Source organism: Herpailurus yagouaroundi, unplaced genomic scaffold, assembly GCF_014898765.1.
Source record: "Herpailurus yagouaroundi ecotype Mexico unplaced genomic scaffold, PumYag 182, whole genome shotgun sequence".
Lineage (NCBI taxonomy): Eukaryota > Metazoa > Chordata > Mammalia > Carnivora > Felidae > Herpailurus > Herpailurus yagouaroundi.
In genome coordinates, this window is record NW_024412413.1 from 3,939,691 (window position 1) to 3,960,789 (window position 21,099).

At 53.3% G+C, this 21,099-nt stretch overlaps 1 protein-coding gene and 1 long non-coding RNA gene across 2 annotated transcripts in view; both read right to left on the reverse strand.

The window, feature by feature from the left end:
* Positions 1-302: 302 nt before the first annotated feature.
* The window catches only part of ATXN10 (ataxin 10), a 148,951-nt gene continuing 128,154 nt past the window's right edge, over positions 303-21,099 (reverse strand). Inside the window, exons 10-11 of the mRNA XM_040490560.1 lie at positions 2,058-2,266; positions 303-1,592 (exon numbers count right to left, since the gene is read on the reverse strand). Of these exons, the coding sequence (XP_040346494.1) occupies positions 1,590-1,592; positions 2,058-2,266 (212 nt within the window). The 3' untranslated portion in view covers positions 303-1,589. The remainder of the gene's footprint in view (positions 1,593-2,057; positions 2,267-21,099) is intronic.
* On the reverse strand, positions 7,974-10,386 carry LOC121040178 (uncharacterized). The gene is made up of 2 exons (XR_005795167.1): positions 10,092-10,386; positions 7,974-9,693 (listed from the first exon to the last, which is right to left on the reverse strand). It is a non-coding gene; the product is annotated as an uncharacterized LOC121040178 (long non-coding RNA).

Genomic DNA, 21,099 nt, shown 5'->3' on the forward strand with positions numbered 1-21,099 from the left:
TGTTTGATTCCACTGGTGTGCATACATCCATTGAGAGAAGAAGAAAAAGAAGTGTCTATTGCAAACTTGTTAAAAGGGAAAAGGGACTCCCACTGTTTTTTTTTTTTTTTTCCCCCTTTGGAGGGCCTCTATTTGAGAACAGGATGTTAACTCTTTGTGTCCCAGAAGAGAATGACTTCTTTGTGCATTTTAAATTTTGAAAAAAGGCTTCTTTACTGATGGAATGTCATAAATGAGAGAAAAAACCGTTACAGATTACCACAATTCTGGAAGTTGACGTTTCTTCAGAAATCGAGAGTACATTAGCACGTGGGACAACTTTTATTTCATTCTGAACATGCTTAAGCTGTTTGTACAGAGCAATTTACGTATGGCTACAAAAAAAACTTAGAAGCACTTTATTCTAGAACAATCGGTATTTCTGTAAAACTTCTGGCTGGGTCTTCGTTGTTTTTATTTTGGAAGATTCAACAGGGACTGTGCAAAATCTAGACAGTTTAGTAACATGGCTGTTCAAGAACGTTTTAGGCATTCGTACGTGACCTCCCTCTGGAGCTCTCTGCTGGTTACATCAATGCTCTGGGCGGCCTCAAAGATTTCAGTGCTCGTTTAACCCAGCTCCACCTCTAACAGGAGTACGTGGATAGAGAGAAAAGGACAGAAATAGACAGATGTAGGTCAAGCTAACTCCTGGTCCCCAAAATTACTTTTGCAACTCCGGAGAGTGGAGCCGTGGCTGAAACGTGGAGTGGCTTTAGGAGACAGTGCCTTTGAAACTGAATGAGACGTGGACGTCCCTTAATCCTGTGGTCCTAGGCACAGAGTGCCCTTCACGGAGGAGGCATGAAAGTGGGTAAGAGGCAGGCATGCGCCTGTGAGAACAATGGGTCTGGATGGAGGTCTAGTTCCCCGGGGGATTTGGAAAGAGAAGAGTTAATGGCCCTCACGCTCTCCCCACTCACTCCCTGTATCGTCCCCCACAACGTTCCAAAGGGCTGGGCTCAGTGACAGCACAGCCCAGTCCCTAAAATGAAGAGGGAGCTTCTCTATTCTTCAGCATCTCTCGAATTAATTAGCTGGAAATGAGTCTTGTCAATGTTTTGGAAAGGCAGAAAGGGTGAAAAGAGACTGCTAGAATTAATCACAGTGAGAAACCTACTTCAACTGCCTGCCAGAGTTCAGAAAACCCAACGAGCAGAGAAGAAAAGTAATCAGGCCGACCCGCCATCTGAAGGAACAAATGGAATCCGAGCAAATGCCCCAGTCTTTGCCGAATAAGGGATACGCCCTCCAGGAAAAGAATTTATTATCTGCCGCCACAGTAAGTACAGTATATGACTTCAATGCACACTGTATCCATGGGGACAAAGGAAACCGAACGGTTACGTTTCTAAAGCAAAGAGACCACAAAATACTCAAGTTACTTTCACTTTCGAGCTCATACACATCTAACTCTATTACCTAAGATTCATGGATGCCTGAATTTGTACTTAACAAATCTTCAAACACTTGCAATGTTATATACTGCAGAAGATGGAAAGTCCGTGAAACAGATTCCCAAAATTCAGATGCTTCAATGGAGAGTTCGTTCACTGAGAGAAAAAAAAAGAAAACAAAATTGCAGATATAACGGATCTATTTATAAGAATCACCCAAGGGAAAACACACACACACACACACACACACACACGCAGGCACGCACACAGCTGAGGGAGGGACCTGAAACAACCCATTCCGCAAGACAAAGGGGGCTTACCTGCATCGGCTGCCTCGTCAGGAAAACCCAATTGCCGTCAGAAACTTTTAGACCGCACAGAAATTTTGACATGCTTTTTGTGTATCTCCCCCCAGACGAGTCGGAACTTCTCATCTTTAAGAAAATGGCAGCTTAAAGCTTGACCAAAATGTTATTTGCGATTAAACTGAGGGCTTTCTTGGCCATCTGAGAAGGCAACACGCTCCCATCCGGGTTCTCGGGAAGAAGCTCTGCCCGTGGGCAAGGGAACAGGGGGTGGGGGCTGCTTTGCACAAACCGGCTGCTCCCCCGGCATACTCACCAGCGGAGGCGTGCCACTGGTGGATTTCAGAATCAGCCGGTCACCCCTCTTTTCAACTTCCAGACCCATCTTTTTGAGCAGGGAGGCGTCGGCCAGCCCCTGCTGTTCCATTTTCGCGATCAAGTCTTGGTTCTGACTGTTGTCTTCTGTAAGGTTTCGGATGGCATACACCACCCACTGGGTCAGGACTGGAAGTGGGGTGAAGGAATCTGCCAACACATTTTCCCGGTTCAGGAGTCCACACGAGCACTACTGGAAAGGAGGGGGACGAACCCGGCACTGGCGAACGAGCTCCTCCTGACCATGTGTCACGAGCAACCCAGAGGGGGAACTGATTGAACAGACGTGACACAGGAGTCGTACAGGTATGTCCCACATGCGTGTGCATGTGTGTGATATCCAACAACGGGCACACAGACGTACTTACTTAACCAAGACCCGTTGAATGAACGAGCAAGCAAGCAAGCAAAAGCTGGGAGTAGCCACGTCTGAGGTCTATGATCACACACAACACACACACACACACACACACACACACACACACACACACACACACGTTGGATGATGTTACGGAGCCACCAGGGAAAGAATAAGAACACTACAACATTAGTCACAAAGATGCCAAGTTAGAAGCAGGCGAGAAGACTCATCTTGTTTGGAGCAAGCTCAGTTATAAATAAGAATTGTTCCCTAGGAGTCACCATGGAATTTCCCTCATTCCGCCGCATTTGAAAGATGAAGCCAGAAGGCCTTTGAAGGATTTGCTGTATTTAGTTTGAATACTTGTGCTCTCAAGAAAGCATCTCATCCCCTCGGCCTTGCTGGGCCCCAGCCCTAATTTTGCGTGTCCTGCACAGCAGCCTTCACAGCAGACAGAAGAGAGCCTATGAAGACGATAGAATCGCTGCATTTACTGAGGTCTTTTAGTGACCAAGAGCTGTGAAAATCTCAGGGAAGCATTAAGTTGCTGCCGCATGTTGTTCTACAAAAAAACTATAGAAGCTGCCTCGGGTACCAAGCAGCATTCGGCGCTGGGTCCAGGGATGCATCAGAGGTGTCGAATACGGTGGGCCTGGCACCTTCTGCGGTTCCGGAGGAAACATCAAACACCTGGGGTGGGGCAGATGCTTTCTCCAATAAAGGAAGGCCTCCCTGCCCACCATCGGATGGAAGCTGGCAAGAAAAACAAACCCTCTCCCCGATCGCCAGATGTTTCCTGTGCAGGCATTTCTGGTGTCAGAATGGGGGCATCTGTGTCCCCAAATTGTATCAGGCTCTCCAGTCTGAAGGGTCAACACTTCTGACCCTGTCCCAGCTCCCAGCATAGTGGTGAGGCTGGTGCTCAGACATTTCTAGCTCCCTCAACTGGACACAGGAAGCCACAGAGAAAGGCTTCAATATGTATAAAGGCTCTTTCTTGTAGTGTTTGGGAAAGAAAGTGAATCAAACGGTTTCCCTAGTTCGATAAGCCAAAGTAGGGGCATCAGGGTGGCTCAGTCGGGTAAACGTCCGACTTCAGCTCAAGTCATGACCTCGCGGTTCCGGGGTTTGAGCCCCGCATTGGGCTCTGTGCTGACAGCTCAGAGCCTGGAGCCTGCTTCGGATTCTGTGTCTCCTTCTCTTTCTCTCTGCCCCTCCCCTGCTTGTGCTCTGCTCTGTCTCTCTCTCAAAAATAAACATTGGAAAAAAAAAAAAAAAAAAAAGCTCAAAGCAAAATGGTAAAAAATCGGCTTGTCCACCAAAGTCAGACAAACCAAGGCATGGAAAACGTGGCAGTTTTATGTTCAGGACGTGTCTTCTTGGGGTTAAAGGGTTGCTCCGTCCCTGTCCCTCTGACACACCCACGCTGGCTCACAATCCTGACAAGGTCTTGGAGTTCCTCATGGCCTCTGCGCTCCCCTGCTCACAGACAGTCCACACCGGCCCACCTCTCCCGGAGGCGGCCTCGGGCAGTGCCGAGGCTGAGCAGACGTCTGCTCGCCTCTGGAGGTTTATCATCAAAACCACTAGTGAGTATAAATGACTAACCTGTTCCAGACGGCACAGAACAGGAATTGTGAACACCCGGCTGATGCTGATTCTAGAATTAGTTGTCCCCCTTTGGTGGCAGAATGCCCTTTTGCCACTTATCGGTCATCCTTCGATGACAAAGCCCAGGCCCTTTACAGGGCTGTATTTCCTTTCTGGAGATCGAGTCCGTACAAACATCCAGATGCATAAAGGCCTAAATTAGAATTTCCGCCCCTTTTCCACAATCACCGAACCTCCCCCCCCCCCAACTCTGCGCCAGTATGAAGAATAAAAATGAGAATCCTGGGTGACAAAACTTCTGATGCCTTAGTGAATTTCTGAACAATGAATTGTTTGCCGCAAGTACTTTCTCATCCAGAATGACCTCAATCTACAAACTCCTCACTTTTTGTACCAAACGGGGAGGGGGGGGGGCAGTGATCAAGAGATCAGATTGAAGGAGCAAGCAACAGAAGGGTAAATTCAGGCAAGAAAATAAATACATACGCTTGAAGAATTTTGGTTCGTGTGTGTACGTCCTGAGCGCTACGTGATAGGAGTGGAGTACTTCTTTCGAAGGTTTCCTGTTAGTTAACTCACTGCAACAGAACTGAACGCAGGAAAACTGAAGTCTCACTGAGAGCTCCTAAAGACGGGGGCGGGAGGTGGGGCGCTGGCTCGGCAATGGAGGGATCCCATGCAGCCCGGACACTGCCAGATGAAAGGCGGAGCGTCTCTGCAGCAAAGAACCATCGTCCAGAGCTTCAGGGATCAAAGTGCGTGTGACGGGGAAACGACCCCCCCCCCCGTGGTCGCTGCGCACCCTTCTCGCCGGGCGCCCTTCGCGTCCCGGGCTGCCTCTGAGCGCCACGAGGCAGGCGCGCTCACTGCGTGTCTCCGGCAGCTCTTCCAGGTGCACTGCGCCCACCTGACTGTGACGTTCGAGGGCAGGAGCCGCACCAGATTCACGTCTATGCCTCCAGTCTGGCTCCAGGCACAAAGTGAGTTGCGGACTTTGGAAGCCATGACTGTCTGTTTCTACCTGTCCACCCAGACGCCCTGCGAACTCCTCGGGGGCAAGTGTGATCCGCCTCTGTTCCAAGCACAGTGTCGGGAGATGTCTGTGGGACCTCTGAACAAGGCGTGCTAGCTCCCACTCGCCACGTGGGTGGGGCCGCGGTGGCACAGCAGTGACCCACACAGGCTGTGCTTTTCCTTCTGGTTCTTGGTGTGGTTTGCTGACTCAGGGCTTTGCACGGCGGAAGGATCAGATGAAAGAAACCCACTACAAATGCAACCCAGGCGAGGAAGCTGCGTGCGTGGTGTCGATACAGGGTATGGGACAAGAGACACCGGGAGGATTCCCACGTGGGCAGATGAGAGGGCACATCTCAATCACGTGCGTTGTGGCGAGGCAACCAACGCGCCTTGTGGAAGCGGTGCCACGGCAGCTTAGCGGCACTTCACCCTGGAAGCGCTTGGAAACGAAAAACCCACGCACCCCCCATTCTGCACGTAGCAAAAGAGGAACCCAGAGGAGAAGGAGAGGGGTGAAGATTCCCGGCGGTCAGACCGGGCAGGGGCGCTGCTCCCGGCTGGGCCAGCACGACTCTGGGAGCACAACGCAGCCGCTGTGAACTTCTCGAGGGACAGATTCGCGGCACAGCCACGCAGCGGACAACCCAATATAAGAAGCAGTAAAGCCCAGAGCAGAAAAAGCACGTCTGTCTTTTTCTGCAACTGGTGTTCAGGAGGCAAGAAGATGTGCGCGGACGGAGTGGGGGGTCGGGAGAGGTAGGGCCACACGCTGGAGTCCGCTCCTTTGCACACTCTGAAGATCGGAAATAACCGAACAGCAACCCCCCCCCCCCGACTTTTCACATAAATGTATGTTTCCCATTCTTGTCAACGTGAAATCGTATTTCCTCCTGAAGGAGGATTTCGTGAAGTTCGAACACGGTGCCCCGAGCAAATAGGAAAGGCCTGCTCTGCTTCTCCACCCTTGGTGAGCACCCACACTCGGGGTCTGTGTTGTCCCATCTATAAATTAAATGCCACACAGACAGGCTCTCCTTTGTCCCTATTTCCAGGGAGAACGCTTTAGCACTACTGTCCAGGGGCTCTGACTTAATCATAATTTAAAAAAACCAAATTTAGCGGTCGTTTCTTTCACAAAATTTGAGTTGAAAAGAGAAAACACTGAAACAAGCCCTTACAAGCGGCATCTCACGCACACGAGCCTGGCTCATGAATATGCATGGCTCTCCTCGTTAGCGGCTCTGAAAGCCCGGAGCCCTGGGCAGCCTGCGCAGCCCTAGACAGCCCGAAGGGTCGCTAGGGAGATTAAAGGGAGTCCCAGTTAATATTCACATTGCCCTCTTGTTCCCTCTCTAAAGAGACAGACAGAGAGAAAGAGCGGGGGGAGAAAATTAAACATCTTCTAAAGTCTAATCCAACCAACACGTGAAGTGCTTTATTGTGCGCCTGGCTTTAGAGAGACAGCTTCTAAAGTTTCCATAGCTACTGCAAATACAAGGCGTGAGCCTGTGCGCGACAAGACTGCCCTGAAAGAGTCTTGCAATCAGCACTCGAGTGAGGACTCCACAGGGCTGGCCGGCTCCTCAACAGGGCACTCTGGGGTCTGGACACAGGCACAAAGGGGACAGTGGCAATGAGCACCCCAGAACTGCCGTGCTTGGGAAGGAGGCGGCTCCTCTCGGGCCCAGAGCCGCAGCCCCGGGCTTCGGAAAGACCCAGCTCAACACCGAACCCTGCGGCCTTGGACAAGTCGGGTGATGAGGTGTTCGTGAGGCACAAAAATGTAGGCCGGGAGACAGTGCGATCTAGAAAATCTCCCAACACGGATGTGACGAACCAGCAGACTGATGTGCCAAATTCACTTTACAGTCAGAGAATTAAAACACTGCAGCTGGAAGTGTCCGATGAGAAAGTTCCATCTAAGAAGGGCAACATCCCTTCAGTTCTCAGAATCAGACACCTGTGCACCCCAACGCAGGGCCCGGGAGGACAGGGGGCTCCGTTCCGGTCACCGCTCCGGCTCTGTGGCTGGAAGGATGCTGAGGACAGTGGTCAGCAAATTAGGGCCTGTGTTTTTGTACGGATGCAAGTGGACAATAGTTTTTATATTTTTAAATCACTGGGGGAAAAAAATCAAAAGCTACTACTAACTGGTGACACGTGGAAATTATTTGAAGCTCAAATTTCAGTACCCATAGCCAATGAAGTTGGCTGGCACTTTATTCATGCCCATTCACTGACCTACTGACTATGGCTGCTTTCATGTTCCAACGGCTGAGCTGTGGAGGTGTGGTAGAGACCGTCTGGCTAGCAAAGCCAAAAATATTTACTAAATTTAAACCTTTACAGAAAAGGTTTGCCTACCTCTGGCCTAGAACACGGAAGGCACCAATAAATATTTGTTGAGTGAATAAATGAGCTTTTTAAAGTCCTGGCATTGAAAGACTTACATTAGTAGGGCGCCTGGGTGGCTCAGTCAGTTAAGCGGCTGACTTCGGCTCAGGTCATGATCTCACGGTTCGTGGGTTCGAGCCCCGTGTCGGGCTCTGTGCTGACAGCTCGGAGCCTGGAGCCTGCTTTGGATTCTGTGTCTCCCTCTCTCTCTGCCCCTCCCCCTCTCACACTCTTGGTGTGTGTGTCGCTCTCTCTCAAAAATAAACAAATGTAAAAAAAAAAAAAAGAAAAACTCACATTATCTAAATCAAAACAACTTAGCTTATGTTAAAAGATTTTGATAATGTGTGTGTACATACTATCTATGTAATATCTATGATATTTTCTATGTTATAAACCTGTACATGCACAGCATACATCTATATTTAACATCTTAACATATACGATACGTATATAACAAACGTAGGTACTATATACATAGGATCTACATTTAATTTTTGCTTTCGGGATACATTTCGAAAAATTAGTTTTAGACAACAAGCCCATTGATGGCATGGGATTTACGTATTGCCTAACAAAGTCAGCTATTTCGCAGGGCACAGAGCATAAAAACCTTTTACAAAGTTGGTGTGAGAACAGGATGTTCGATATGAGGCGAACCTACTTGATCAGGTTTTCGGGTTTCACAAAAACCGTGTAATTACCCGCCACATTATAATATTAAGGTTTTTGTAATACGAAGCTACGGTTCTGCTAAAGATCAGGATGCTTTCAAACGACTTCCGTATCTAAACTAGTATCTTCACGGAAGTGGTAAAACTGAAGAATCTTTCAGAGTGCCAAGAAGTGGCTCAGTTTAAAATGCTTCTGAAAACGCTTTCCCTTGCTAAAAGACAAAATACTTCTAAATATGCCGATGCTGTCAGGCAAAGGACGAGCAGGCACCGAAAGGGCAGCTTCTCTTCCCGCGGCAATGACTTACTTCCGCCTTCCTCCTAGCCACACAAGTCGGAGAACCTGCCCGCGTCGGGGGGTGTCCTGGGGGGCCCCGCTTCCCAGGTCCTCACCAACCTCAGCCCTGCTCTTCATGTACTGACTTTCTGAGGGGAGAAAAGTGGCGTCTCTCAAACTGCTGCCCCGGGATCCCTGGGCTCCCCCGAGGCCTCTGCCGGAGGACGAGGACCTTGTCCAAACCACAGAGGACGTCCGAGTGGAGGTGGTGAAGGAGGAAGAGCTCACGATTCAGGGGTTTCTGGAGGGTGAGGGGCACCCAGCTGCGGACAGACGAGGGCCGGCGGTCAGGACACACCTGGAAAACACGGCCACCGTTCCTTCCCTTCCCGGGGCAGCACATGCTTTTCCTGCACGGACTGACTCGACCTCCAAGGGCCAACATACTTCCCTTTCCTTCTGCCTTCATCTACCATAATTACCTTCTGCTCTTAACTCTCATTATGTCATCCGGCTAACCCCATGCTCTTCTCCGTCAGGAAATTAAAGCAGAAGTTTCTGCGGTGCGGATTCTATCCGGGGTCTCCCCGCCTGGCGCTGGAAGCCAGAGTGTGCCCGATAACCACCACAAACCGCCCATCTGGCTCCCTCCTCCTTCTCCAGATTGTCGGCCTATCTGGTATCTGATTTCCCTCTGCACTTCTGTATTTTCATATGAGGGAACATCTGTGGTTCAGGCGCTCCAGCGCCGTGCGGATCCGAGCCGTTCGAGGCTCTGCCGCGTGTTGTGTCCCGGCGGCACCGACAAATGAACGCGTGCGTCCTCGCTCATTTACCAATTACTAGCTAATTGTGAATCCTGAGCGTGGTCACGGGAAGACTGACCCGGCTGGTGGGGGCGGGGGGACAGCTGGCAGATTGGTAGATTACAGGCCACAGTCTGGAGAATATGAAATAATACTTGCGTTTAGCACGAGCTCCAAGAAGGGGCAGGAAGGAGTCATCCCGGAACCACCCCCTCTGCAGGCAGGGGCCGTTTCCTGGCGTCTGAATCCCCAGGGGACTAGGACGTCACAGGAAGAGCCACAAGGCCCAAGAACACAAACTGCCCAATTCTGACAGAGCTGTGTCAGACACTTTCTTCCTGGGCTGAACCCCGATCAGCACCTTCTAGGTGATTCTGGAACAAAGGGTGCATGCTCTGTCCTTGGTAGGCACGATTTACTTTCCGCAAGTGGAGCCTCTACGGGGGAGACCCGACACTCAGCACCTCACGGGCCTCTGCTCCTCTCCCCCCACCTCAGGTGGCTCTGCGTCCCCAGCGCCGTCACACGCGTGCGGACGCGGTCTGTCTCTTGCCCCCCACCCCCTCCACACCAGCAGGGTTAGGAGCGCTTGGTCCTTGACAAATCCCACACGTATAAAGCCCAAGCCTCCGAGATGAGCAAAGTGACACCGGCCAAGTGATGGGAGGAGGAGGCCCCTGCCCTCTGTCACCACACCCGCTCCCCACCCCAGAAGCTCCTGCGGCCGAGTGAGGGCTGCGTGGGTAGCTCACAGCCGCGGGGTTTTGGAGGTAAAGGCTTCGAGGGCACCGCGACCAATTTCGTGCATGACACAGTCTGGAATCACTTGACTCACCACTTGAAAGCGCAGTGTGGCACGGGGCGGTCAGAGCGAGGCGTCCACATCCCACGACAGGTCTCGGGATCAGAAACGGCCACCACCACTTCTAACTGAAACCACACTAAAGGCTTCTGGGGCCGTGAAGCGGTTCCATGTGCATCTGGGGCCGCACTCCAGTGTCACCTCCGAGATGCCGGGCGAGCCCCCGCGTGTCCCAGCTCAGCGGCGCCTGGCACGTGGAGGGCACGCAGCACGTGCTCGGTAAGCGGCGCAGGAAGAACCCCCACCCCCAGGGCCCATCACGCTGCGCGCCCCCCTCCCCGGGGCCCCCTCCCGCGCCCCTTCTCAGGCTGCGGTCACGGGGTGAACCGGACCCCTCCCACAGAACGGGTGATCACCTGTGTGCCGGGACCGCCAGCTTCGTCCCCACAGCTCCTGGCGCGCGGAAGGAGAGACGCTTTCAGCGTCCGCGGGACAAATGCCCCCTGCCCGTCTTCTACCTACTTCGATGGGCCGTGAGCGAGAGGTTACTTAACGCACGCGCGCGGGAGCCCAGCCCCACACGAAGTCAGCCCTCGCGCTGCAGGGGAGCGTTCGTCGGGGAGATGCACTCTGGACACGACAAACTCCTAAAGACACCGTGCCGCCCTGGTGCTGCGATCCCCGCTCGGGGCCGCGGCCGGAGACCGCGTGGAGCCGTCTGAGATGGCCCGGCCCCCGAGGACGGAGCAATCATGAGCGGAAGCCTGTGGTCGCACAGCAGAGACCCCCGGGAGGCTCCAGGCCCCGTCTGCCAGGCAAGAGGACGTCCGTAAAGTACCGTGTGCTCTCTGGGATAAAGGAATCGTCGGGTGAGCAGCAGTGACCTTCTCCGCAGGGACCCCGCGGTAAGCAAGGCTTTGCGAGGGGAACCGATTCCAGCGCCTCTCACAGGAACCAAGACCTTCCACGTATCTGCACGCAACAGTAAGAGCAAGCGCAATAAACGTGACGGCGGCGGCTGTGACACGCCCGGGACACGTCGGGGCTGTTCCAGGACCCAGAGCAAGCATTCCGTCCTCAGGATGCACTCTGCAGCAGGTACCATCACCCTCCTTTTACGGACGACGACACAAGACGTCGGGGCTCACGCTGGTCTGCGGTCACGCACCCTCAGGTGGCTGAGCCAGGGTGGGAGGCGGGCTCCGGCACCCACCCTCGCGACCACCGCGCCACCTACTTCCGAGCACTTGTCTGGGAGCGTGGCCGACGAGGAGGGAAGTGGGGGCGGCGGGGGGAGCAGGCGGACAGAGCGGTTCTTCCTGTGGCTCAGTCTAACCGCAAGCCTCCTCCTACCTCTGCCTCCAAGTCAGTTAAAGGGACGGTGGGTCTGATGATGCTTGAAGTAAGGTCCCTTTGTCTTCAAAGCATCCCGAAGGACAAAATAAGCTTGCAGAGATTAGAGCGACTACCTCTGCGAAGCACCCCTGGAACTAGCTAACGGACAGTTCAAGCAGCGCCAGCGGCTTGGTCGGCCACGTGTCTGACTCTTGGTTTCGGCTCAGGTCGTGACCTCACAGTTGATGAGATCGAGCCCCACGTTGGGCTCTGTGCTGACATGGTGGAGCCTGTGCGGGATTCTCTCTCTCTCTCTCTCTCTCTGCCCCTCCCCTGCACACATGCACGCGCGGTCTCTCTCCCCAAATAAAGAAATAAACATCAAGAAAAAACAGTTCAAAATGAAGTTAGTATTTGGAGTAGAAAAAGTGAGTAGTCTCAACTAAATCACAGAAAATGAGTGTCAGTCTAGCACTAATGAAGTCCGAAGTTTACGCAGCACAGCTAAGGGTCAGAAATACTTCTAAGAGAGCAAGGCTTCTGTTTCAATGACAGACAAACAGTGTGGGGGTTTTGGCAGATTTCAGACTAGACGAGACGCAGCAGGTGCCCCAGAGGCTGTGTTCACAAACTGCACGTGCCAGGGGCCTGAACACATTACCACTGTCACTGGTCGCCCGGGACGGTCCGCTCCACGGGTCACCGTGCTGGCTTGTCTCCCCCCACCCCCCCCCTGACCCCCCACCTCCCAGAAAGTCAGCGGTCAAGAGGGGTGGGCCCGCAGACGCGTCCGTTTCCCGCCCACACTCCTCCGCCCCGAAGCGAGCCCGTGGGCGGTGGTGTTTCTCATCCTGTGCTGTCGGCTTCCACTTCTCTCAGTAGCAGGGGAACGAAGGACAGAGCACAGACCCGGGAGCCCACTCATCCTGGTTACGGGAGGAGCTCGGCCGTGTCCGTTTTAAAGGGAAGACCACTCGGCAGAAATTTATCACGTGCAACTAACTGCCTTCCACGTTAACTGGAAATAAATACCACAGGCCCGCTGGGCTATTTATATGAAGGCCACGCTGGCTGCGGTGGTGACGTTAAGTTCTAAGGTTCTTCCCTGACATATGTCTCTCTTACAACTTCTAAAGTACCGGCCGCCTCACTCTGGGGAGAAAAATCTCATTCCGTTATAGAAATCTAATACTCTAATGTGTTTTTCCTCCTCTCTGCAAACAATCTGCTCCTTGAGCATTATACTGGAATTAGCACGGGATTTAGATCCAAACGGCTGATCACACACCCGGCTGTCTGAAGAAGTCAGCCATGATCTAGTCGCTCGTCAGCAAATGTGAGGACACCACGCTCCATGCTGGGAAAGCAACAGGTCCCCGCCCTGGTGGCATCTACATTCTAGAGACTGACTCACCGGGCAAGGGCAGTGGGAGGCGGCCTCTCCGAGGAGGCACCACCACTCTCAGACCCACAGGCTACAAAGAAAGGGGTGTTGGGGCAGAGGGCTGCGGGCCGTGCACAAGCCCCAAGGCACGAAGAAAGGTCCGGGGTCACCTCTGTGTCGGGAGGGTGGAAAGCAACAAGGCAGACCTTGCAGGGGATCGGGATGCGGTGAAGAGTCTGTGTTTTACTCCAGTACAATTAGAACCTGGGGCAAGAGCGAAGTAGAGAAATCAGGACCCTGTCTCGGGTAGCTGTGTGGAGCGTGGTTTCGAGAGGAAAGTGTGGGAACGGGGGCCCAGGAGGGGTCCACCGAGGCCAGAGGAAGGTCCTGGAAAAGGACAGACCTGGGCTCAAATTCCAACACGGCCACTTCGTACGATGCGCGACTTGGGGCCAGTTTACGCAACCGCAACAAGGTAGAGCTGGTCAGGTGACATGTGAGGATGGCGGGAGGGGACGTCTGCCGTGCGTCTTGTCCGGCCCCCGGCACACCTGAGAGACAGCACGGGGCCCCGGGCAGGCTGTGGAGCCCCCGACCCCTCTGTCAGGCCGGGACTTCATTACCCTTTGCCTTGGCTGCTTCATCCATTCGGGGGGGGGGGGGGCAGACCATGCCCCAGTGTGTCAAACGATCACAGGACCCACATGAAGCTCTTGGGCCCTGGAGTCAGAAAGTGCGGGTTCGAAACGCCAGGCCTGCTGCTCAGGAGTGCAGAGCCGTGGCCAGTCATGACCGTTTCTGCCTCAACTTCTTCTGTAAAATGGGACAATGACAGTATCTGCCTCACGGTGGTCATGAGGTTTCAGTAAAATCCTAATGCTTGGTGTGAAAAAGGCTAGTTCTGTTAGAAACACAGATGGTTACAGGGTGCCCGGGTAGCTCAGTCGGTTGAGCGTCCGACTTCGGCTACGTCATCATCTCACGGTGCCCGAGTTCAAGCCCCGCGTCGGGCTCTGTGCCGACAGCTCGGAGCCCGGACCCTGCTTCGGATTCTGTGTCTCCCTCTCTCTCTGCCCCTCCCCGCTCATGCTCTGTCTCTGAAAAATGAATAAACCTTAAAAAAATATGTTAAAAAAAAAAAGCAGCACCAGCAGCAAGGTGGGAGGAGGAGGCCAGGGACCCTCACATCATTTTCTTGCTGAAAACCTGTTAGGATTTCCTGGTGTTTCCTACCCACACTCCGAAGTGCTTTCGGAGAGAAAGACAGAAGTCGTTTTGATTCTGACATAACCCGGTTTCTCTCAAAAACTGGGAAAATGTGTTGACTTTCTATAGGTTGTTCCGGTCCCGAACCGGGAAATACAGATTGTTATCTGCACGGGGCCATCGTTCTGTGAGCTTCCGTAAGAATGTAAAATTAGGCCGCTACCCAAACATGAAGACGAGAATCTCTTGTAAAAAATAAGGCCGGTCGCAGTCGTGTGAAAAATCCCAAGTGCAGGGTTGGGTCCCGGCTGTCAAACTGTCCTCTTCGGCCCGGCTTCCGTCCACCCGTGAGGCTCTTTCACAGCACGGGGCTGCTTCCAGTTGCACTCAGTTAATCCTGAAGAGAAGATCTGTCCGCCCCTCAAACGGCCCTTCCCGGCAGCTCGCAGGAACCAGTGCTTCACCTCTACCTGGGAGGGAGGTTCGGACCAGAGGACAGAAGAGCGTGGAAAAGGGGACATCTGGAAGTGAGCTTTCTTTTTCTATTTTCTGGATTTGCGCGAGCATCCAAGGTGAAGAAGGGGTGGCCACGAGGATAAGAAAGCCTGAGGATCTGGAGGCCTTCCTTCCCGACTGCGGCCCCCACGCCTCACTCCTGTGAGGTAGGCCCGGCGTTTCCTCCCAAGTTCCTCGGGGCCCATGTGGTTTGAAGGGAGAGACACCAGCAGGCTCGGGTCGCGTGCTGGTGGCTGGCGCGGCCCTCCTCCGTCCCACCCGCGGGTCCTCTTGTCGCGAAAGTGGCCTCCGCGCAGAGGCTCAGCCCACAGCTTCCTTCACGTGGTCAACAGGGACTCACCGAGGGGCCGCTGCCGGCCCTCCTTCCTCCAGACACTCACTCACTCACCTGGTAGGGTTTGTCTGTTTGTTTGTTTGTTTTTAAAATCTGTTGGTTCTAGAAAGTGGTACAGAGAGTACAACACTTCCTGCCAGGAATGACGATTCCAAAACACAAAAGCCAGGGAGTCACCATTCACGGTGCTGAACCGGCCGTGGGGCATCCACGCTCTGCCCAGACCCTTCTCCCTCACTGCTAAATCTGACCGAGGTCATTTTGGGCAAAAATCCTGACTTTAGGGTTCCCTGGAACACGTTCCCTCGATGCCAAACTTCTCTCGAGTGTTTTACAAAATACGCAGTCTGTGTAGCAATGGCATTTAAGTACAGCAACTGTAAAAAGTCATTTAGTAATATCCTCAACACACCCCAAACTGCTCTTTTTACTAAAGGGAATGCAAAAAAGGAAAAACCGGCAAATACTTAACTTTGTAACAAAATACAAACATCCAGTTAAATGCTACGACTACTTACTAAGCACAGACCATGCGCCAGGACTGCGTACGTTTCACGTGGGTGGTCAGTGGGGTCCAAACTCGCCAGCTCTTTCGAAGGCAGACCTTACCCTCAGGGCCCGCTGTGCCCACCAAGTGCCCCAGGGCTCACGCGCGATCTGCCAGTGATGTCGCTCGGTAATGCCATTTGGGGACACAAGGGAGGTGCATTACCGAGCACGAAGAGGATGTGCTGGTGGGACGCCTGCCTGGCTCAGGGGGCAGACCACACGGCTCTCATCTCGGGTCGTGGGTCCAAGCCCCACATCGGGCAGAGAGATTACTTGAAAATAAACAAACAGAAGGATCTCCCGGTGACCGGTCGACTTTGCTGAATATGCTTTCAAAGGGAATGCAGACTGCTCTGTGCAGAGACAGGCTTCTGAAACCCCCAGGGGCTGTGTTTGGACACTGTCACTCATGTGAACTTTAGGCTGTTTCAGACTTTTCTTTTCTCTCTCCCTCTCTTTCTTCCTTCCTTCCTTCCTTCCTTCCTCCCTCCCTCCCTCCCTTTCCCTTTCTTTTTAGAGAGAGAGAACACGTGTGTGAGTGGAAGAGAGAGGCAGAGAGGGAGAAAGAGGAAGAGAGAGGGAGAATCATAAGCAGGCTTCATGCTCAGCATGGAGCACGACGCGGGGCTCAATGTCACGACCCTGGGATCGTGACCTGAGCCCAAGTCAAGAGCTGAACGCTTAACTGACTGAGCCGCCCAGGCGGCCCTCAGACATTTCTTTATGGTCAAATCTATACGGGAGATAGCAATTTTCTGAAACACAAAGTCAAGAATTAGCAAAGCTCTCTTTATGCTCTTCTCCATACTGTAGAGACGCTGGGGGACAGGTGCAGAACGACCACCATGCACACATAACATTACAGGAAGTGATTTTGAAAAGCGAGTATCTGGTCCATGCAGACAATGCGACGCTCGGCGCTAAAAAAAGAAATGAGAAGTCATGGAGCAAACTGGAATGCGGAGCACCAAGTGACAGAAGCCAGTCTGAGAAGGCCACCTACTGTGTGATCCCGGCATCTGCAGGGCACTCCAAACAAGGTGTTAACCACGGGGATCAGAAAAAGATCTGCGTTTGCAGGCAGAGGACAGAGGATTCCCCAGGCCTCCACGTACTACAATGGGGGATGCGCGTCCTTACGCACTTGTCCAAACTCACAGTGCACACGACACCAAGAGCGAATCCTCCTGGGAAGTGCGGACCATGGGTGACAATGACATGTCAGTGGGTGTTCACCACGTGCGGCAAACGTCCCACCCCGGTGGGGATGGAAATGCACAGGGAATCTCTGTACTGTCTTCTCCGTCTTGCTCGTCAGCCTACCACCGCTCCAAGAAAAACCCAGGAGAAAAGAGAGTAACATTAGGAATGAATCTTTCATGTAGTTTCAGAATTCAAAATACTTCCTCAGGCTGGCAAACTCACCACGACCATGGAAGACCAGTCGGGAGAAATTATTTCGGCCAGGATGTCTAATACGTATCCCCGGAGACGTTCTTTCCCTAAAGTTATACTCCTCAGTATGAGTCTATATCAGTATATAACAGCACCTGTTATATTAATCAGCCACAAGTGTGGCGCAGGATCCTTCAGATTAAGAATCGGTGGCAACAGATATTTGCATGGCGTTTTGTTTCAGGTTTCAAACGCATTTTACGTGGTGTTACTTCAAACACTAATAGGAAGTATCAGGAAGTAACATTGCGAAAGTGCTGTGTCATCGCAAAGCCAGGTGGCTGAAGTGACAGGCCATCCAAGGAAGCGGCTTCCACGGCCACTAGCACACTACCTGTGGTGTGACGGCAGCCCTGCCCTGGTCCCTGTGCAGGGTGAGTGCGTGCCAAGGGGGAGGCGGCAGACCACACGGTCCACACCGGGGTTCTCACCACGGGAAAGGGCGGACTCCCATCTCCTAGCTTAGGTGAGAATAAACCCCAAGCATTCTTGCTTTTTTTTTTTTTAATCTTTATTTTTGAGAGACAGAGAGAGAGAGAGACAGAGAGAGAGAGACAGAGAGAGAGACAGAGAGAGAGAGGGGAAGGGCCAGAGGGAGAGGGAGACACAGGCTCTGAGGCAGGCTCCAGGCTCCGAGCTGTCGGCACAGAGCCCGACGCGGGGCTCGAACTCACGGACCGCGAGATCGTGACCTGCGCTGAAGTCAGAGGCTTAACGACGGAGTCCCCCAGGCGACCCCAGGCAATCTTGCTCTTAGCGAGTCAACAAGATACAGCAAACCCTGGTGCACTCTGACCTCTGAGATGGGAACGGCTGAGCAAACCAGGCTCAGCGAGACACAGCCTGAGGACAGGTGTGGGCGGCGCGTGCCCCCCCCCCCCCCGGCGTGTTCTCACCTCTGTCACCTCGGGGAGAACCACTTTCTGTGCCTCAGCCTGCGGGACGCAGAATCTGTGCCCTAACGATGCTCGTCATTTGCAGCCTCTATTTCAAAGACGCGGGAAAACCGCAAGCACGTGGAAACGCGAAGCAGAGGCCACGGGAAGGAGCGCAACTCGAAGTGTGCGCGTCTCACTTAAAAACGGTCTACTTGCCACAACACCTGAACCAGGAAGCGGTCCACTTTGGTGAAAGCCTCATTCATTACGGGACGCGGACTCCTCCGGCCATCGGCTTCAGGCCCTGGGGAACCGGTTGCTAGGATACCATAAAAGCCACACAAACAGGGGCTTCTTTCCCCTTTCACTGTGAATGGTGCCATTTAGATGCATCCGTGTGTGTGTGTGTGTGTGTGTGTGTGTCTCTCTCTGGGGGGGGGGGGGGCTGGTGGCAGCGTGTTACACTCTTAGCAGCCTGGGAGCGGCACCCGCACATTGTCCGGTCCTCGGCCCATGCTTGGCTCACGTCACGCGGGGCCCCAGGGAGGCCTCCCCTGACCTGCAAAGCTGTGTGTGTACAAACTTGTTTGCTCTGGTCGGGGAGAAATGTTGGGTCTGTACATCTTCAAACGCACTAGGTGAGGGGCAAGACAATCAGCGAGGGGCTTTACAAAACCAAATTAAATCACTGGCCAGCTAAACCAAAAGTTTATCTTTTTCAACTAAAACAGCATTAAGAGTGTTCCTAGTGTTTGGCCGCTCAGGAACAGAACAAATAATCACTGTTTATCAGCTATTTCATGCTGGGGACTCAGAAATACAGAAGTAAATAAAAAATAAATGGCTCTTCCCCTCCAGAAAGAGGAGGGACAGCTTTCCCTCAGAACGATTTCCTAGCCGTTCACTGCACTGAACGTCCGGGTGGGCAGTGCAGGGTATCAACAGCAGAAAGGCACCGTTTTGTGAACACAGCGCCAGCACTCCTTTGGCGTGGAAGCGCACGGCTACACCTTTTACGAACCCCACCAACTCTAGCCCCTTGTGCCCTCCCGAAGTATTTCAGACACTTCTCTGAACGGCACCCCTCTGGCTGCTGCGTGGCAGGTCCAGTCACAAGCCTGGACTCCCCAGTAAGTACAGAGCTGGGGCGCCTGGGTGGCTCAGTCGGTTGAGCGTCGGACTCTTGACTTCGGGCTCAGGTCACGACGCCAGGGTCATGAGACTGGGCCTCACCTCGGGCTCCGCGCGGAGCACAGAGCCTGCTTAAGAGTCCCTCTCTGCCCCTCCCCCTCTAAAATGAAAATAAGAAGAAGGACAGAATGGAATATATTTCCATCGTTTCCCAAGATGTGGCACTTAGAGTCCAGAGTCTCCAAAACGCACATAAGAACGGTAAGGACTCCACGCAGTCCTGCTGGAGACAGGCTTGGGCAGCACGGTTCGTGCGTGTGCGCACAGATATGCAGGTACGGACATATCGTCTAGAAGCCTTCCCTCAAGTAATAGCTGTTCAAGACACCACATAAAACTCTGTGCTTTGGAACACACTTTGGTAACGCTCCCTTGGATCCGTGGGGTCCAGTGTGGAGCGTGTCCCGAGGTGTAAACGCACGGGGACACAGATCCCACCCGGGGTAAGTTGTCCTCGAGGGAAGGGGTTACAAATGTGGCTACGTCCGTGCGGTGTGCTCCCGGAGACGCGGAGCACAACTGACCCATAAAGACGCGCTGGCGCGCTCCGCTTGGTCCCGGGGCTCACGGAAGGATCCCAGAGAGGAAGACACCCGGGTCTAGAGTTCCAGAGGAGGAGGGAGGGGAAACGGGAAGGGGGGGTCCATCTCCAGGCTCAGGGGTGCATCTTGATCATCCACGGTTGCAACAGAGCGCTGAGCGGGTACCATGTGCTACACGTTCGGCAAGATCAGTCCGAGACTTCGTACCCAACACAGCTGATTACCCACGTGTCCCGGAGAAAGTACGCCTGAAAGGAACGCCGTGACGGAGCGAAGCGAGCACGCACGGGCAAGTCTAGACCCCTGAATTCGGACGAAGCACGGGCCTTACAGTCAGACACACCTGGGCCTGCACCCTGGCCCTGCCCCTCCCGCGCTGGGCGGATCTGGAGCGGCTGGCGTCAAGGAACCAGCTGCCTGAGCTTTAGCGTTCTCAGAGGGAAATGGAAATAAAGGTTCCCAATGAAGCGGGTGGTCTTAGCCCCAGTGAAGGGGCCAGAACAGGACGTGGCACGCGGCAAGAACCCAACAGGTGATTTAAAAAACTTGTGCGTGGCGCAACAGAACACACACATCCGAGGGCACGTCTTGAGGGGTTTCCTCACGTGGATGTGTCCCCATGACTCCACCTACACCGAGATTAAGGACACGCCCGCACCCCATCCCGGAGGGCCCCCGCGTGCCCCTTCCCTAGTAATACCCACCCTCCCACCTGCACACGTGGTAAGAACAGGCCACCATTGATTTATCCCTTCTACTACGGATGAGTCCCGGGATGCTCCCACCTTGGGGTTATTATCAATGGCTCTGCTGTGAAGGCTCTTGCACGCCTGGAAGACACACGCGTGCACTCCCCTCGGCGGAAGGTACCGGGAAGGGCACTGCTGGCTCGCAGGCCGGGTGTGTGCGTTGTGTTAGGAGACACGGCCAGAACGTTTCCAAAGGGGTTACTCCAATCTACACCTTCCCCAGCAAGGTTCGGAGGTTCAGGTTGCTGCTCCGCACCCTTGCCATCACTTCATACTGTCGGCCCTCGCCATTAGCCATTCCGGTGGGTTTCCCACTGTGGGTTAATTGTGCATTTCCCTGGCGACTGATGACATTGAGCTCTTTCCCCAGGTGTGCTGGCCATTCGGATTTCTTCTTTTCTGAAATGCCACGAGTCTCCTGTTCGTTTTGTTTTTAAATACATACATTTTAAAGTTTATTTTGAGAGACAGAGCGAGAGAGAGAGAGAGAGAGTGCACAAGAGCAAGAGAGCACAACTGGGGGGTGGGCAGAGAGAGAGACAGAGAATCCCACGCAGGCTCCACACTGTCAGCACAGAGCCCGATGCAGGGCGTGAACGCATAAACCACGAGATCATCCATCACGATCCTGTGAGGATAGGAGTAGGGCCTGTTTTATGAGCAAAGAAGCTTAAGGCCAAAGAAAGTAAATGCAGTGCTTACAAACTAGGAGGGGTGGGGTGCGGGTGTGTCGGCCCCAGCGGCTGCCACTCTTGCCTCGGGCCACACCTCCTCGACACGGGTCAGGTCACAGGGGAAAACACAGTTTGTTTAATATTTCTGTAAACTACTTGCTACATTTCTGTACGCAAGGAAACTTACAAATAAGGTGTTTCAGTGTTAGAGAGAGAGAGAGAGAGAGA